This window comes from Pogona vitticeps, chromosome 1 (assembly GCF_051106095.1).
Source record: "Pogona vitticeps strain Pit_001003342236 chromosome 1, PviZW2.1, whole genome shotgun sequence".
Lineage (NCBI taxonomy): Eukaryota > Metazoa > Chordata > Lepidosauria > Squamata > Agamidae > Pogona > Pogona vitticeps.
Window position 1 is genome coordinate 182,627,279 of NC_135783.1, and position 19,721 is coordinate 182,646,999.

The 19,721-nt window shown below is 44.8% G+C and overlaps 1 protein-coding gene across 1 annotated transcript in view; it reads right to left on the minus strand.

The window, feature by feature from the left end:
* FAM117B (family with sequence similarity 117 member B) overlaps positions 1-14,862 on the minus strand; it is a 99,165-nt gene extending 84,303 nt beyond the window's left edge. The window contains 2 exon segments of the mRNA XM_020810352.3: positions 13,731-14,310; positions 14,312-14,862. Coding sequence (XP_020666011.3) covers positions 13,731-14,310; positions 14,312-14,836 — 1,105 coding nt within the window. The 5' untranslated portion in view covers positions 14,837-14,862.
* Positions 14,863-19,721: the final 4,859 nt, after the last annotated feature.

Genomic DNA, 19,721 nt, shown 5'->3' on the forward strand with positions numbered 1-19,721 from the left:
CTGTCCCTTGTGTCCCCCCATGACAGCCAGTCAATGTGCTCTGCATTTAATGTTATACATTCAGAGAAGCCTGATTTGTACTCTAGCAGTCACATTCTCAAGCACTTCTAATTTCTGAGGCAGCCCTGAGTTGAGCACATTATAGCTGCTTAATTATTATTGTCACTTACGTAAAGATGTTATTGTGCTATATCATTAGAAAATGGAGCCAACTGGTAAACCACCCTAACCTATTAAAATACACTCCTAGCTGTTCCCCTTGTTTAATCATCAAGGCATAATCAAGGATCCAAGAATACACCCACAGTGCAAACCTGAATTAAAAACAGAGTGCACTCCCATTCAGTGCTGGCTGTGCACTACTCCTGTATCAGTCAAGTTCCAAATTTATAGTACGTATAACCCTTGTCAAGATTATGTTTGTCCAGTTGCTCTTATTCAGTCCATAACTGACCTTCGAATATTAAATCAGAGCTTTCACTGTCTGTAATGCTGACATAAACAGTAATTTTATGTTTTGTAAAAATGCAGTTAAAATAGACAACAATGACATTATTAGAAAAATAAATGAGCCCTCTCCATTTACATATAAGGATGTGGGGGGTGTTGTGGGTTAAACTGCTGAGCCACTGGGCTGTTGATCAAAAGGTCAGCAGTTCGAATCCATATGACAGGGCAAGCTCCCGTCACTTGTCCCAGCTCCTGCCAACCTAGCAGTTCAAAAGCATGCAAATGCGAGTAGATGAATAGGTACCACCTCTGTGGGAAGGTAACGGTGTTCCGTGTCTAATCATGCCAGCCACGTGACCACGGAAAGTGTATATGGACAAACACCAGCTCTTTGGCTTACAAACGGGGATGAACACCAGCCCCTATACTCGGACACAATTGGACTTACATATCAAGGGGAACATATACCTTTATTTACATATACTATGCCAACTCTCAGTCATTCAGAAGAACAGTAGATTTTTAATTGGTTTCTAAAGTGACTATACCATCTCTGCCTCCACTTTCAGTTTCCTGGTCTGAACTACTATAGCTTTATGTCCATCTGACCATAATGGAAAAAGCAGATTCTAAATTCCAAGTAATCCAGTGTCTAAATGGAAAGCAACCACACAATGAAATAGTAAATAACTCTATGCATACATACCTCCACACAAAAAGGCAACCAAACCACCCTTTGCACTCCCCTCTAGAGGAGAAGCCAGCTTTAAAGAACAAGGTCCTTTGGCTGGTGCTTCCCCATACATCTTGTTTTCATATTTTCTTTCCCTCTGCTACAGACAGTATTCAGGCACATAGAAAATGACCTAACTAGGCATGACATCTTCCTATGTTGATGGGTGTCTACTTTGCTCTCAGTAACATACCCATCAGATCATTCATCAAGGATTAAAATCCTGAAGAGCAGCTATCTTTCAGTTTCCTGACATGATGCTAAGCAGCAACAATTTAAAACTCGATGCCAAAGGAAACAGCCAACAGTAAGGTATAGCTAGAAGACACCACATCTCCCTTACCATCATATCTTTTAACCTACACATTCTTGATACTGCTATTACCTCACCCTTAATGTCGGTACTATGCACATATGCACGTGCAGCTCCCATTTAGTAGTTTAAGAAACTCAGAACAAACTCTACAGATTAACAAAACATTCTGTCAATCAAAAATAATTTACCTCTTCTCACTGATTGTCAAAATGTTAACCCAAATAAAACCAGGAAGCCCCTTGCTCCCTTTCAAAAGGACAGCCCTTCGCCTTGCAGAAATACTTTCTCAAAAGCAGAAATTGAAGACTGGAAAATAATACACCAGAATGCTGCTAAATCCTGAAATACATTATAGCAGGGGTCCACAACCCCCAGTCTGTGGCCTGGTGCCAGTCCGTGGCCTTGGCAGGACCGGGCTGCGGAGACAGATTTCCTGCCCCCCCCGCACATACTTCCCCTGCATGCCCACCCACATGCACAGCCCACCCCCCCCCACATGGGTGAACCACCCACCTGCCCACGTGCGTGAGTGTGCCCTGCCCACTCATGAGCATGCCCCACACAGCTGCAAATGTGCCCCTCCCATCCACACATGTGCGAGCATATGCCCTGCCCACCTGCAAGCGCCCCCCGCCCCCGTGAGTGTGGGGGGTGCTGCATCCCCCTGCACATGGACCCCGCACCCCAACCAATCTGCAGTTCAAAAAAAGTTTGGGGACCACTGCATTATAAAACTGTATGGAGAGACTAGCATTCATCACTATATGAAAATAGAAACTGGACAGGCAAATACATACAAAACAACTTACTCTCTAACTATCACTAGGAATTATGTATACTTGACCTGAATTGCTACTTTGCAGGACCACATCACAATTATTCAAATCACTTAAAAATTTGTCTGAAAATAACACTGAACCAGACCCAACAGGAAGATGTTCTTAGTGCTCAGGTCAAAATTTGGTTAACGCCTACGTCTGCTGATTTATTCCTATGTATATGCAAATTTAGAAATATTAAAAGTAATTTAAATTTCACAATTGCAGACAAAATAGTTAAATAAGTACCTCTGAACAAAAAAAGAATGCTTTTCTTCTCACCATTAAGCACTACAGCTTTCCCACAATTAAGTGATATGCATATCTCCCACACATATGAAAGCCTCAGCACTACCTTTAAGAGTTTAAGAACTGATCAAATCTATTAAGCCAATGCCAAACGGAACATTTATACAATGCTGCCCTCCAAACTACAATCTCTCCTCATTTTTTCTTCCTCTAGCAAACTATCTTTTTTTAAAAATTGTATCTTGCAATTCTACTGCAACACTTCCTTCTTCTGGGAAAACTGTATCCCCTCATAATCTATGCTAAAATGTGAGAGGCAGCTCAACAAATCCACCTATGCTTCTTGGGACTCATTTGTGAAAAAAAGGCTTTCTCAGATAGGTTTAACTATCTGCACACTTAAGGCAACAGAAGTCTTAGCTTCATTATCTACATATTCTCTGAGTTGCAATACACACTTCAGTTTGCTTCTTCTCCCTCAATGTCTTTCTTCTTGTTGAAAAAAGGTTTTTAAATGCTAAAACTGCATGGGGGGGGGAACAGACTTTTTTTTTAAGTGCTTGAAGTTAGGCAATTCTTGGGGAGAAAAAGAGAACGTGGAGGCAAGGCCAGCTGCAGGACACTCTGTATAATCCCATGCCTTCAATACAGTGAATAAAACCATACTGTAGTTTTGAAGATACAGTGGTGCCTTGACTTACAAACTTAATCTGTCCCAGAAGATGTTCATACAGTCAACCCTCGACTTACAAACTTAATCTGTTCCGGAAAGAAGTTTGTGAGTCAAAAAGTTCGTGAGTCGAATCAGCATTTCCCATACAAGTGCATTGAAAACCAATTAATCCGTTCCGACTGTTTTTGGTTCTTAGGTTGAAGGGCGGTTTGAAACTCGAATCATTAGTTCCCATAGGAACTAATGCAAAGCCAGTTAATCCGTTCTTGCCACTAGGGGCAGATTTTTTTCTTTTTTTCCCTTTTAACCTAAAAAAAGGAAAGGAAAGAGGGAGGGAAGGAGGGAACAGACACCTTTTCAACAGATCACCTTGAAAAGCAATTTTTTGCAATCAAGACAAGCCAATACAAGCACCATTTTTGGGGAAAAGGGGGCAGCAAAGGAGGGAGGAAACGCCTTTTAAAAATCCAAAAATATTTTTTTTAAAAAGCCAAAAAATAAAAATACAGTCCGTACAGCACTGTACCAGGCAATACCGGGCAGTCTGAAGACTATCTCCAAATCCACTCTCAAAACGCTGGAAATAGTGAGGAAGCAGACAGGCACCCTCTTCACTGGCCAACGGCTAGCTGAAAGTTCAAATTTTGTGCTTTCCCCACCCCCCCACGTGTTTTTTTCAGTTCGTAACTCGAATCTAAGTTTGCAAGTCGAGTCAATATTTTTCTATCAAAGCGGTTTGTAAGTCAAAATGTTTGTAACGAGGGCCGTTTGTAAGTCGAGGGTTGACTGTAAATTGAAAAGTTCGTAAATCGAATCAGCATTTCCCATAGGGATGCACTTAAAACCGATTAATCCGTTCTGGCTGATTTTTGTTTGTATGTAAAGGCACCATTTGTAAGTCGAAGCATTAGTTCCCATAGGAACTAATGCAAAACTGGTTAATCCATCTTCTACCACTAGGGGGAGAATTTTTCTTCTTTTAACCTAAGATGACTTAGGTTTAAAAAAGGGCAGGAAAGGCGGGAGGGAACAAACACCTTTTAAACAAAACACCTTTAAAACCAAGCAGCTTTAAACCAAACCAAGTACCTTTTAAACCAATTTTTACATTTTAAAATTACAGTACCAGACAGTCCAAAGTCCATTTCCCGCTTTCCCCGCATTTTTGTTCATAAGTCAAAGCTCCATTCGCAAGTCGAAGCAAAATTCTGTGAACATTTTGGGGCTGTTCATAAGTCAAAATGCTCATATGTAGGGGTGTTCGTAAGTCGAGGCACCACTGTACTCTCTCAAATTTAGAGATTCAGAAATACAAAATTAAAAAATACTAAGGAGTCAAAACAAAGCATATTAAGACCAAAGCAAATAGGTTTCCTAATTCAACATATTAACAACTTTCAAGAGTTGACTGAATGCTCCTATCTCAAGACAGCACTTTATTAAACACTAAACTACATTTAGATATCCATCTGTATTTGCTATACATGGCAATCATTTTTAAATGATTTGTTTTACTCTGGTATATTTTACATTTCCATCATGATTCTGTTTCAGGCATCATCTGCTTTCATTTGTTTCGAAGACTATGTCTGCTACATTAGTTGAAACAGGCCTTTAAAATACCAATCTACAGCAAAAGAAAACAACATGACCTGGCTTCAAGAATTATTTTAGCAGAATGCAAACTCCATTTTAATGCACTTTTCTGACTCTACAATAGCCATATCTCATAAACAATACTGGAAAACTGGAAAAGGTGAAGAAAAGGCCAACCAAAACAATTAAGGAACTTAAATGACTCCCCTTGTGATGCTACTGATCTTTTCAGTCTGGGGAAAAAAGTACATTAGAAAATGTTAAGTGGAAAGGAATGATCTTCTTCTCTCATGATTCTAGAAATCAAAGCTGAATGACAGGGGATTCAGGACATAATAAAATACTTAACTGAAGTACAGAATTAGCTATCCACCAAAACGGATTTAAAGAGGGAATTTGGGAAATTCATGGAAAAGAAATGCAGTTCTTTTTTCAATCCCTCATGAAATAACTCTGTCTATACTCTGCCCATGACCCACCTTGATAAAAATCTTTCTGGTCTTCTGTTGTTCCATCTTTGCCTCGTCACAGCCAAATTTATTCACATATCCTGACCCTCTGACAACAAATCTTAATCTTTACAGATCCTGCACTAATTTCTTGCTCTTCAGCCATCTCCCCATCCTTATATCCCTGCATACCACTTCCCTGGTCTCTATTAATCCAGCTGTATCATGCTCAGAAACGAAAGTCTTCTACCTACTAAATTATTATTTATTGTTATTATTTATGGAATTTCTACACCACCTGATTAATGAAAAACACTATTTTGGGTGATGCACATAGTAAGACAACTGAATCTCATCCTCCCCTCCCTTGGTACCAATTTCAATAACCAATAAAATCAAAATAACTGTAAGGATGACAATGAAAAGCACATGGCAACAACCAAAAGGGAAAAAAAATGAGATTAAAGTTCAAAGTATTATGGGGTTACTAAATCCCTGCCTATGGTATCACACTCTTAGAGACCATCTTGAAAAGCTTTGCCTTTGCTAGTTTTCTGAAAATTTTTGAGAGGCAGGGCTTAGTGCACCTACTATTCCAATGGGATGGCCCCACCACCAAGAATTCCCATTTCATCCCTTTTGGACCTCTCACATTATGGCCACCCTCAATAGTGAGGCCTGGGAGGAACGAGTGAAATGGGTAGGAGGAGACATTCCAATAGGTATTAAAGTCCCGAACCGTTCAGGGTCATTTGGTCAAAACTAACTAAATAATTTCTCTATTACTCCCTCTACTTAGAAATGTCTCTTAGAGTGCCTCTATATACCCTATATCCCTTTGCTTATACTAGATTATAAGTAGATGACTATGAATATCCCCACGGCAGCTGAAGTTAATGAGAGTCCGGCCCCACTTACATGTCCACTGCTGCCCCCATTCATTCTTCCAATTGCTCTGAAGTGCTGTTCTCTTCGGTCAGCTAGCCACTCCTGACAGAGGGAGTGAGGACGAGTCTCCCTGCAAGGCTGCCGAGTGACGCTCCAGAGCTATTGGAAGGAAGAGACGGGCTGCCGCCACTGCTGCGTTGCCCCAGGGGCCAGACGCTCGTTACACAAATACGAATACCCCCAATTATAAGCCCTGTAGATAAGGACATATAAAATTAATTAATATGTGTGACACTTTTCAAAGATGGCACTACAATAATAAAGTGGCAATAATAGGGCTGTAATAACTGTTACTGGTCAAAATGGGTATGTGCTATCTCCAAATTCAAAGACAACAGAATACTGAATACAGTATCAGTTGCTGGGGAACAACACAAGGTGATGGATACTGTTTGCATATCCTTCTTCTAGGTTTCCCATAGACATCTGGTTGATCACTGAAGAAAACAGTACGCTTGACTAGACAGGTGTTCAATTTGATAGAGTTTACCTCTTATTTCATGGCTGCTGAGCAGATAGTGGGAATATATAGGCTAATAAGCCTTACATTTCAACTCAATAGAAAGTTCAACAGAAAGTAAACTAGATTAAGGTCTATAAGTGCAGCCTACTTTATGTTCAGATTTTGGCCTAGATCCAGAAAGTCCGTTTCCCCAGCAGAGAGCAGATGCATCAATATCAAACCCACCCCTTGCAGCAATATTACAATTTTTGGTGGCCATAGTGATTGTATGACTGTGTACAGAAATCATGAATTCCATTCACAATGACATCTTTAGATCCACATACGTGTTCTGGTATCCTATATTAAGAGATTTGCATCTAAGCAGCTGTGGTTTTTTTTAAAAAATCTTTTTTAAACACTGCAAGAAAAACAGATCCTGGCTGTGGCCAAATCTGCCTTTTTCCATCTGAGGCAGATTGCACACCTGTGTCCCCTTCTAGATAGAAGATCCCTAATAACACTGTTTCATGCGTTGGTTGGTAATCTCAAGGATTGAGTATTGTAATGGCCTCTTTGTGGGGCTGCCCTTGAAGGTGGTTCAGAAGCTGCAGCAAGTGCAAAATGCAGCAGCCGGGCTGGTCACTGATACATCTAAATTTGACCATATTTCACCTGTCCTAGCTCGCCTGCACTGGCTGCCAGTATGCTTCTGGGCCAAATTCAAAGTATTGATGCTAACTTATAAAGCCATTTACAGTTTAGGTCCTTGCTGCCTGTCAGAGTGCCTCTTCCTTAGGTCATCTTCCCGTCGCACCCACATCTCCCAGTCTTTGACGTTGCAGGTGGCCACTCCAAAAGAGGCCCAGAAGGCATCAACCAGAAACTGGGCCTTTTTAGTAGTGGCTGCTCCATTCTGGAATGCTCTTCCTGTGGAAGCGGGACTGGCCGCTATCCTCCTGAGCTTCCACAAGCAAATTAAAACCTGGCTTTTTACCCAGGCCTTCCCAAGCACCATTCTTTTGTAAAATTATGCTGGCCCATTGTCTGCCATCTTATGCCCCATGCAGGTGTTTTTATGGGGGGATAGGGTTTGTTTGTTTTCTTTTCATAAGTTTTATATAGTTATAATAATATTTTGTAAGCCACCCAGGGTAGTGGCATATTCACTAAATGAGCAGGGTATAAATCTAATTAATTAATTAAAAATCCAATAATATGCAGTAATCCAAGAACCTTCCTGAAGTTTGATGGAGTGGGGTTTACTGAGCATGTGTGCACACATACATACATATCTTTTCTACATAATTCATTCCTAAAAGAAAGCTTATTTGCAAAGCAACCCAAACATTAATTCACTAATGGGAAGAAAAGAAACTATTAATCTGAATGATCTAAAAATGCCTTAACAGCTGTGAATATTTGTATCCTGAATAGGGAATAAAGACGATTCAGTCCATGAATTTAAGAATTATATTCTGCTAATTTCAGCAAGCTAAAAATCCTGGAAGTAGGTTTCTGATCTGTATTTGAGAATCTGATATATGGAATTTATGCACTCCTCGAGTCTCAGATACTTTGGTTTGTCATGTCAGGCAACTTTACTGCCAACATGTTTCAAGCTTAGAAGAGAGCAGAATACTACCACTTACTTCATCACAAAGGGTACAAAACAGTATAAAAATAAATCAGATTACACCGTCCAGTATGTAAACTCACACAGTATTTTGTTATGCTTCCAAAATGCTCAAAATGGTTTACAAAGGGCATACAGTTATTTAGCCAACTCATAGCTTCAGAAGAACTGCTCTGTATGTCTTCAGACTAATTCCCTTCCCCTCACCACTTTTTAAAGCTGGTACTTTTGATGCGTTTCCCACCTCCATCTTTTAATTGCTTTGTTCACTTCTTTTTAAAGCTTGTTATCTGCTTTTAGTACGCTATTATGCAAAAGCAGAGAATAAAATAACCAAATATTTGCCAGATTTAATTTTCAAACAATATCTTGCTATACAAGTCAATGTTAACTGCCCTGTCTGATAAAACCTCTTTATGCTTTTGTTACTCCCAAATGAAAATTAAAAGGTCAAATTGACCAGAATATATGCATCTTAGTCCCTTTGAAGAATGACATTTTGTCCAAAAAAGTGCCAAAGCAGAATTTAGTGAGTTACAAAGCACACTCAACAAAAGCTCCCCAGTCCAGCAGTTAAATGTTAATAAGTAAAGGTAAAGGTTCCCCTTGACAATTTGTCCAGTCGTGTCCGACTCTAGGGGGCGTTGCTCATCCCTGTTTCCAGGCCGTAGAGCCACCATTTGTCCGTAGACAGTTTCTGTGGTCACGTGGCCAGCACGACTAGACATGGAACACCATTACCTTCCCATCATGGTGGTCCCTATTTATCTACTTGAATTTACATACTTTCGAACTGCTAGGTTGGCAGGAGCTGGGACAAGCAACCGGCGCTCACTCCGTCATGTGGATTCAATCTTAGGACTTCTGGTCTTCCGACCTTGCAGCACAGAGGCTTCTGCGGTTTAACCCACAGCACCACCACATCCCTTTAAATGTTAATACAGGATGTCAAAATGTAATTGATCACTAAACAATGCAATTCAAGGAATCTCCCAATAAAATCTTACATACAGCTATATGCACATGAAATATGAAACATTCCATACTTTACATAGTGCTTTTTGCAGCTATGCAGCTTGATCCTATACTTTTTTAGTGGGAAGTCACACTGAGTTCAATGGCAAGTATGCATACAGTGTACACAAACTAATCTTGATTACATTTTCACTTAAGCAAATGAGGACTGAAGTTTCTGAATTCCTCTCTGTCCTTAAAACACCAGCTTTACAATGTTAATTCCCAAGTCAATTTCAGCTTTTACAATGCTATTTCCGAAGCACAATTGCATATTAAGTCAAGACTGCTTTGGCCAACTTGGCGGATGACCTAAGCTGGGGCTGGATGGGGGTGTGTGTCCCTGTTGGTTTTTCTGGAATTCTCAGTGGCATTCAATGCTACTGATCATAGTATCCTTCTGACCCGTCTCTCTGGAACGGGACTTGGGGACTCTGTTTTATGCTCCAGTCCTTCCTGGAGGAGAACTCAGAAACTAGGGCTGGGTTTGACACTGGAGGGTTCCTTAGGTTTCTGTTTTGCCTCCTATGTTATTAAACACCAGGAGAGGATATCCAAAGTTTTGGGGTTCCGTGTCACAGTAAGCGAAGGACACCTAACTCTACCTTTCCTTGCCACCTAAATCCAAGGAAGCTGTTTCCGCTCGAACCCAGTGTTTGGCATTAGTAATGGACTGGATGAGGGTGAATAAAGCTGAAATTTAATCTCGACAAGGCAGAGGTGCTCCTGGTGAAGCTAAAGACAGATCAAAGAATAGGAATGCCGCTTGTACTGGATGGGGTCACATTCCCCCTGAAAACACAGGTGCCCAGGGTTTAACAGTGGCCGGGAGTGTGTTTGCACAATTAAAACTAGTACACCAGCTACATCAGTTTCTGGAGAGATCTGATCTGGCCAGTGTCATACACACCCTGATTATTTCACAGCTAGATTGCTGTAACTCATTCTATGTGGGGCTGCTGATGGAAAGTGTCAGGAAACTTCAGTGGATCCAAAATGCAGCCGCCGGATTGCTGACTGGGGCTGGTTACAAAGATAACATAACCCCCATTACAGCAGCTCCACTGGCTACCAGTCAGTTTCTGGGCACAATTCAAAGAGCTGGCTTTACCCTATAAAGCTCTAAATGGCCTGGATCCACATTATCTCAAAGAATGTGTTTTCCAATATGTGCTGGCTCAGGTGTTCATCAGGTGAGGCCTTTCTCTTGGTCCCACTACCTTCACAGGTGCATCTGATGGGGACACAGGATCCTCCTCTGTTGTTGCTCCCAGACTTTACAACTCCCTCCCACAGGAGGCTAGTCTGGCCCCATCTTTGCCGTCCTTCTGTAAGCAGGCAAATACCTTTCTCCCCAGGCAAGCTTTATCTCAGTGACTGCTTACACGAGTTACTGATCATATGGCTGGTTACATGAGTAACTTTTTGATGGATTGCTATGCGTTGCTGCTCTGACTGGTCTTTAGTACTATTTGTGGTAACCTTCTCTCAGAGTAGTATTTGGTAGTTCCTTTTTAGTATCTGCATACTTTTTTAGCTTTAATACTGTATTTTAATGTTGTAGGCTGCCTTTTTATACTCACTGTTCTTAGCTTTAAATATTGTCTTTTAATGATGTAAACCACTGTTATACTGTTTACATCATTTCAGCTTTAAATATTGTCTTTCAAGGATGTAAGCTGCCAATGAGTCTGGAAAGGAGAAAGGTGGGGCAAAAATGTTTTAAATAAATAACATTAAATAAAGAGTTACTACTTCACAAGACATTTTACTTATTTGTCTGTCCATACACACCAATTTAGTCATTTATAGACAAGTGGGGCGTGTGCAAACTTTTCTTTGCAGAAAGTTCTCTGGCTGGCAGTATGTGGTTCACCAGAGGTAAGTAGGTAATCAGGCAAGTGGGTACAGTGGTGCCTCTCTAGACGATGATAATCCGTTCCACTGAAATTGCTGTTTAGCGAAATCATTGTCTAGCGAAAAGCATTTCCCCATTGGAATGCACTGAAACCTGTTTAATGTGTTCCAATGGGGAAGAATCATCATTGTCTAGCAAAGATCGGCCATAGGAAAGCCGCTTTGCGAACTGCCGATCAGCTGTTTAAATCGCTGTCTTGCGAAGCTTAGGTCCCGAAAACACCTGTTTGCGAGCGCGGAGGGAGCTGTCAAAATCGTCGTCTAGCAAAAATTGGTTTGCGAAGCAGGGACCAAACATTGTCCAGTGAAATTCCCCCACAGGAATCACTGTTTTGCGAATCGCTATAGCGATCGCAGAAAGTCAATGTCTAGCGAAAAAACTATCATGCGGGGTAACTATCTAGCTAGGCACCACTGTATTTAAATCTGTATTCACTGACAAAATCTGAGGCTTCTTGAAATCAATGTATAGTGAGTTACTACCAACTCACTAGGCTTATACATGAATCAGATACACCATTGAGCATCATGAAGGTGCAGTTTCCAATGGCATCACTTATATCTCTAACACTAGGTGTACTATGCACTTTGTCCATGCTTGCACAAAAGGTTGCTCCGCCAGTGATTTGCACCCTTTTTGCTCCCTTGAATTCAATATCCAAGCCACACCATGCACCCGCAGAATGCTACTATATTTTAGAAACTTTATTTCATTATGGATCCATTAATATTAAAAATAGACAAACATCTAAAAATCTCTGTCACTGTGTCAACCGCATATTTATTCAGTACTGTATATACGTAACTTGTTCAAGAGAATTTCAAAATACTAGCTATCAAGTATGCTTCACCTTGCATGAGAGAACACATTAGCTGGCCAATTTTTCACTTACAGAAGCATATATAATAATAATAATAATGAACTGTCAAGTCCATTTTGACTTATGGCAACCCCTTTTCAAAGTTTTCCAGGTAGAAGGTATTCACCCGTGGTTTCCCATTCCCTTCCTTTGAGGTCAACCTGGGGCTGTGTAGCTTACCCAGCACTACACAGGCTGGCTCTACTGGCATGAGACACAGTGGGGAATCAAACTCCCAGGGTTTGGCTCTGCAGCCAGATACCTAAAACACTGAGCTATCCTGCCAGCTACAGAAGTCTATACACCATGCTTGAATCAAAACTATTCATTCTCTCCTTTTTATCTTCCTCATCAATGCACTTTTTCAAAGAGCAAAGACTGACAGCCATCATCCCGATAGCATATAAATGTCCATTATTTGTTGAGAAGAGATAAAAGTTAATACAGTGGGGTCTTGACTTGAGAACTTAATCCGTATTAGAAGGCGGTTCTCAAGTCAAAAAGTTCTCCGGTCAAATCTGCATTTCCCATAGGAATGCATTGAAAACCATTTGATCCGTATCTGCTCTTTTCCGTCCATAGAAACTAATGGGAAGCTGCTATTCTGCCTTCAACCACTAGAGGGGGATATTTTGTTTCTTTTTTTCTTAGGTCAAGAAAGGTTCAGGGAAGGCAAGGAAAATACAGTCCAGGCAGTACCAGGCAGTCCGAAGACTGTCTCCCAATCCACTCTCTAAATGCTGGGAGGAGTGAGGAAGCAGACAGGCACCCTTTTCACTGGCCAACAGTTAACTGAAAGTTCAAAATTTGCACTTTCCCTGCCTCCCACGTGGTTTTTTTCAGTTCTTAATTCAAATCTAAGTACTTAAGTCAAGTCAATATTTTCCTATGAGAGTGGTTCTTAAATCAAAATGTTCTTAACTCAAGCCATTCTTAAGTCAAGACCCCACTGTACCATCACCTTTACATTTTAAATGTAAGCTCACAAATCATTGTAAAACTGCATTAAATTCAGACATGTCTAGACATGTCTTTCACTTCCCTTATTCCCCTTACTCTTTTCAGACATAACATGATGGTTCCTAACATTTCTTCTCTGCGGGCTCCTGCATACCATCGAGCAGCTCTTCCCAGGCGGATACTCAAAAATCTCCAGCCCTCAAATTACGGTGAAGAAACCGAAGGACCATCACACATCACGAGATCTGGAAATACTGTAGTAAAAATACGAGACGCCACCTCCATCCCCGCCCCCCCCCCCCGCCCCCGAGTGTGGACTCTCCACAATGGGTCTGGGAGCCAGCAGGAAGAGTGAGGCGGTGAAGGGCCCCCAATTTCTCTTCGCCTCGTGGTCGCTTCCCAAGGCTGCGCTATAATAGCCCCGCTTGGGGGAAACTGAACCCCGAGCTCTCTCGGATACAAAGCCAGGCCCCCAATGCTCTTCGGGAGATGGCACTCTTCCCTCGGCCAGCTGAAGCGCCTCACAACCATGTGGGGGGACGTATCTGTCACCTTCACCATCTCTCCCCCCTCCATTCTTGCCCCTTTCCCTGGAGAGGCCTTCCCTTCTACACACACACATATACACACACACACACACACACACACACACACACCAACCCTCCTCACCTTTACAAACTGGCGAGTTAGGGCTCTTCCTTTCCGGAGAGGCCCGGCTTTGCTCCGGCGACCGCCGCCTCTGACGGTGTCGGATCCTTCCCCCTGAGGAGGTGGCGGCGGCGGCGGCGGCGGGGCACCCGCTGCTCTCGGGCACAGGCGGCGAAACGGGGGAAGAGCACGGCGACGGGGAAGAGCCCTGCGGAGGCGGCGGCAGTTGCTGCTGCTGCTGCTGCCCTCGAGGGGGGCTGCCGCGCGCCCCTCCGCCGCCGGCGCGCGTGGGGCTGCTGCGCGCGGACCCGGACGACGAGGACACGGAGAGCGCGGTCGCGCCGGCGGCGCAAGAAGGGGGGCTGGCGGTGCTCCTCGTACTATTGCCGATTCCGGCGGGCGTCTGCGTGGCCACGGCAGGGCCGCCACTCGCGGGGCCGCCGCCACCGCCGCCGTTGTTATTGGCGCTGCCCCCGCGCGCGCCGGCGATACTACCGTTGGCAAGCGGGGATCGCGTGGGGCTGGCAGCGCGCGAGGAAGCGGGAGGAGAGGGCGGCGGCGGAGGAGGAGGGGGGGGGCGGCGGCGGCGGCTGTTGAGGGGCTACCGGGGGAGCCGTCGCCGCCGCCGCCGCCGCCGCGCGAGGAATGCCGCCGCCGCCGCCGCCGCCGCCCCTCGTGGGGCTGCCATGCTGCTTGAGCTGGAAAGGCACCGTCGCCCTCATGGGCTGCAGCCTGCTGGTGGTGGTGGTGCCTGCTCCGCCTGCTGCTCCTCCTGCCGCCGCCGCCGCCGCCGTTGTTGTTGCCATTGCTGCTGCCGCCGCCGTCGTCGTCGCCCCAACAGCCGCGGCTCCCCCACCGCCCAGGGAGGTGGCAGGGGTTGGGGAGCCGCCGCCGCCGCGCCTCACGCGCGAGTGAGAAGACATCTTCCTCGCCCCTGGCGCGGGCGTCGGAGGTCCGGGGCGCCCCAAACGGGCCACCAGGAAGAGGGGGAGGGGAGGAAACAAGACGCCGTCCCGCCAGCCCTCCCCTGGTTCTCGGCTACACGTATCTTCTCTCACACACGCACACGCACGCGCGCACGGGGGGACACTCGTGAAGCCCGTCCGGCCGAGGCGACTGCTCCTCATCAACAATAGTGGCCGCAGCAGCCTCTCCCATTGGAGGCGCGTCAACCCCGTTCCTGCCGCTACAGCGTTCTGATTGGCTGGGAGGCGTGGCCGAGGAGGTGAGACGGCTGAGGAGGCTTAAAGGGACCGTGAGAGAGCGATGACCCTGGCGAAAGAGGCAGCGCAGGGGCGAGGGCTGGGCTGGGCTGGGCCAGGCCAGTGCCTTTGGCTGCTTGAGGACGCATTTGCAAACTGCGCCCCCAGTCGCCCTGGTCAAGAGGGCAACCCTGGTCTGGCGCATCGTTATAGGAAGAGCAGGAAGCAAGCAGGAAACACCTCGAGCACGTTTCCCGTTTTTACCAGTAGAAATGCGAAGATCAATTAAGTCTGAAGCAATCTGTTGTCTGAGGCAGCCGCATCGCTCGCCTAGTGGTAGGATCCGCCCTGTTGGTAAATAAAAAGCACAGCCATGTAATCAATTAGTAAACGCAAAATTTAGCCTTGAGTAGCACCTTTACTGGATCAATAAAATGCACTAATGATCTCATAAAAATATTACTCATCTCTTCGTAGTGCCACACCCACACAACATAGCCAAGAGTAAACAAGCCAGTACCATATGCTGCAGCATTCAAGACAATGCTAGAGTACTGAGTTTCCACTCTGTTTCCAGGAATGCTACAGGCATGAAATCCTGGTCTTGAAGTCCAGCAATTGTAAGATTTTATGCAGGAACTGCATCCATGGGCCACTCATACGTATCCTGAAATAGAGAGTCATCAACTTGTGCACCAGTGCATGCACTCCAAACATCTAGTGGCACATTCTGGGCTATTCTCAAGCCTACAGTCTCATAACCCATCCACATAACCATCACAGACGTATCAAGTCAGGAATAATTCATGAGTATGATTGATCTTTCCCTTCATATCCATTGGGCTAATATGTCTATGGGCTGTACATGTAGCCTCCCCCCGTTGGACATGACCCTATCATTCTAAATTATTTTTGTACAATCATTAGCTATCTTTAACAGTAAAATATGCTTACATGCAGTGAACAGTGCAAACTTTGAGGAGGAAGAGGGGCTATTTAACTTTGCTGCCCATTCAGCCCATTCATTTGGGCAAATATGTAGATAGGCTTTTAAATCATTTCGGCACATATTGCTGTTCATTCTCATTCCATAACTGGAGCTCCAGCCCTTAAAGCTGCATTTTATTTATTTATTTCTTGTCTGCAGATGATGGTTCAACATATTCCACTGGGAATAAAATAGGGTAGGCTGATTAGATGGAAGTCACTCTTATTGGCTCTTTACATTGTACAGTATTTTGCACTGTAGTCACGGGAATGTACTATATGCCCAAATAGTGAGGTTCTGTCTACATGTGCTCAACAGAGGTGGGCTGGATTGGTCTAAATAGGGTCACTACAGGTTGCAGAGAGGTCTAGTATGACATTTAGTGCAATCCTTGCACCCAAATGGCATATGCACCTCAGGCAACCCCATCTAGTCCAGTTCCTGCTGTCTATTTGTCATATTGTTGAGCGACTTAAGGAGAGAGCCATTTCAGCATATTAGCAAATTCAACACTTCCTCTTGACAGCAGCAGGCAAGTTAACTGCACATGGCTTCACTTGGTTCATTTCCAGGCAACTGCATGCACCAAATGAACCAAAATGGAGCAACCTTACCCACAACAAAAAAAGTAGAAGCCCTTGAGGGCCTCAGAAAGGTGTAGATAGGAATGCACTGGGAATAGGCTGGTTAGCTCCAGCGATTATGTTGTGTGATCACCAGAAAAAGAAGTGAACCAGTTCCTTACAGCAACAGATCAAACAGTGGGTGAAATGCCTGTCTGATTGCACCCTCAGTTAGGCAAGGTACAGCGTATGACTGTTAGTCATCTAGGATTCAAACACAGGAACTGCTCTTTATCTGAACAACACAGTAACTAAGAAACTGTAATGCCCCAACTATTAATTCAGAAACACTAATCACTACAGCTTTTCTGAGTCTGTAACACTTCAGAGTGATGGAGTATTCCCTCACGTCAAAACTCCTTGTGTACAGGATACTAGTAGGTAAGCGATTTAGCTAGAATTCTTCTCAGTCATATGCCAACTGTCCATAACACCAATAACTGCATTCCGAAGTACAATAGCCCAAAGAGAGCCATACTAAATTATATATTTTTACAGTGCAAGTGGATTGCAATTTCATATTAAATGGTGGCTGCTTGATTTTTATGGGTAGGAGCAGAGAGTAAAATCCGTGGTGCAAACTAGTACAAAATCGAGGATAGTACATTTTATGGAGATGAGCAGGTGTAAAGAAACTTCATGAAACAGGGGGTTCAGAATGTATTTACATATAGCCCTAAGCCCAATATGGGAAGCAACTGACTTTAAATAAAAACAGAATGATTGCTGATCAGAAGAAAAACATATGTATGTTCTTGAAGAGACTGTTTTATTTATTTATTTATTTATTTATTTATTTATTTATTTATTTATTTATTTATTTATTTATTTATTTATTTATAAGATTTTTTAGCTGTGCCATTACCAATGTTATTTTAAAAAAATAACAGAAGGGGCTTTCATGAACAAGAGGATTTTAAAGACCACATATACAACAGTGTGGTATATTCAGTTGAGCTACAAAACTGAAAAGATCTATCGCTTACAGTAAAACAGAGAGGTAAAAAAACTATGTGGGCCAGTTCAAAGCACCAATGGAAATTTAAAATATCCGAGCAAATAAAAAGCTTCTAGTCCTCACAGAGGCAAGCAAGGCAAGTCAGCAGCCGACATGCAGTTTTGATGGTGGCATTTGTTCGTAAGATGACCCTGCTGTGTAGTCCACCTCAGACGTTGGGATGTTGCAGCAGTTAATGAAGTCTCCTCGTTTCCTCTTGTTGCCATGAATAATTTTCTTTCTATAAAACACACACACACACACACACACACACACACACACACACACACACACACACACACACACACACACACACACACACCCTGTCTGGGGCAGAACCAAGCCCCTCACTCAGATTTGGGGTGACAAGATGCTTTCCACTCAAGCCACCTTAGAAGTTTCCTTGGTGGTCTTGACCATGACGGTCTGAACTTCCAGCCCAGACGAGCCTCCCACTGACTCCTCCCAGGGGCGTTGTTCTTCAAAATCGACCATCCTGGGAAAATAAGGGTCTTCCATTGGGGGGGCAAAGTTTCACCCCAGGGCTTCGAGAGACAGAAGACACAGGTGGACATCTCAGGATCGGGCCAACGAAGGGAGGACAGCTTCTCCAGTCCAGGCTTTGCTCGCCATCATCTTTGATGAGTATCCCCAACGGGCTTTTTGGGGATGCCTCCGCCTCCTTCCGCCTCCTCCCAAATAGGGTCCCCCGCTTCCCCTGAGAGGTCCGCTGCCATCTCAGCCCCCTAGGGCGTCCCCTCAGAACCCAGACCCATCTTCTCCTGCAAGAGAAAAGGGGGGGAAACGGTGAGGATGGGAGCCCCGGACCAGGATCCGACTTGCGGTGGGATCTGGCCGAGCACTCCTGGTGGCCCGTGGGGTGGACGCTCCACCACCCAACCTGGTTGAAACTCCGTGGGTCTAGGGGGGAATCCCAGGGGCTGAGGGGAGATATTTAGCCCACCAGCATTCCTGGCTTCAGCACCCACCATGAAGTGATTCTGGTCACTGCCCCAAGAGGGGTGCGGGGGTCTTCGCTGAGTAACTCCCTCATCTTTTTCAGAGAGGAGTCTGTCTTGTCCTGCCCCTTCCCAAAGATCGTCTTCGGCTGCTCTGAATTGGGTGGTGGGGACCTTTCTTCGTCTTCCTTTCTGGAGGGTCTCTGGGCATTCAAAACCCATTTCCTCCTGAAAAGAGAGAAAGGGGAAAGGTGGAAGATGACAGGAGCTGTGGACCTCCACCCAGCTCACCATGGGACCTGGCAAAATGTTCCTTGGGGCCCCTTACGTGAACCTCCCAGGAGTTCCCTTGATGAAGGAGGTGCCATTTCCAGATGAGGAAGGAGTGCTCCTTGAAGAGGCAAAACTGGTCTGTGTTGGGCCAAACCCACGCGTGGTCAATCAGCCTGCCTTTTTGCTTCATAATGCTGCGTTAAAAGAGCATGGCTCTATTTGCATGCTTGATGAGTCTCAGACAGGCAGCCCTGAAAGCGTAGCTGGAGGGAACCCGGTTTTAAGAGGGAGATCTGGATTCAGATCCCTGCTCAGCCCCATAAACTCACTGGGGGATGTGACTACGGAAAGCTACTCCTAAAGTACTTCATGCCCCTCAGGAGGAGGGTCACCTTAACTAAGGAACGACTTGGCAGTGCTGCTCAACAATTGACAATGGCTTCAGGAAACTACAGAAGTATTTGCTTTTCCTTCAATAAAAGGCAAACACAGTGGGAAGTGGACCCGAGTGGGAGCCCAAGGGGCTGTTCGCTCGGTCACTCTCTGTGCCTGCCCTCCCTCGCAAGGTTGCTTGGAGGGAATAATCTTGGTGGCCGAGCCAGAAAAGAGTTTTAGGGTCCCCGGAGGGAGAAACCCATGACATCCTTCTCACACAGGCCCATGGAAATACTCACACTCGAAAACATGCTTAGGGGCTGATAACTGTCCGGCGAAACGCTAAAACAGGGGTGTGGCCCACAGAGCATCCCCTTCGCACCACCGTCCAGAGGAGGCTCCAACGGTCAACTGGCCAACTGACCATTGAGCCCAGAGGTGGACATTCCACCAAGACACCCCCCTTTGGAACGTCAACTCTCCTGTGTATCCTGGCAACGGGCTCCTCCCTGCCCCACCGCCTGCCTCGGGGAAAGCCCCCCTCCCTCCATGCTTCCCTCTTTCCTCTTGGGCTCCCCAGAACGTGGTCTTGAAG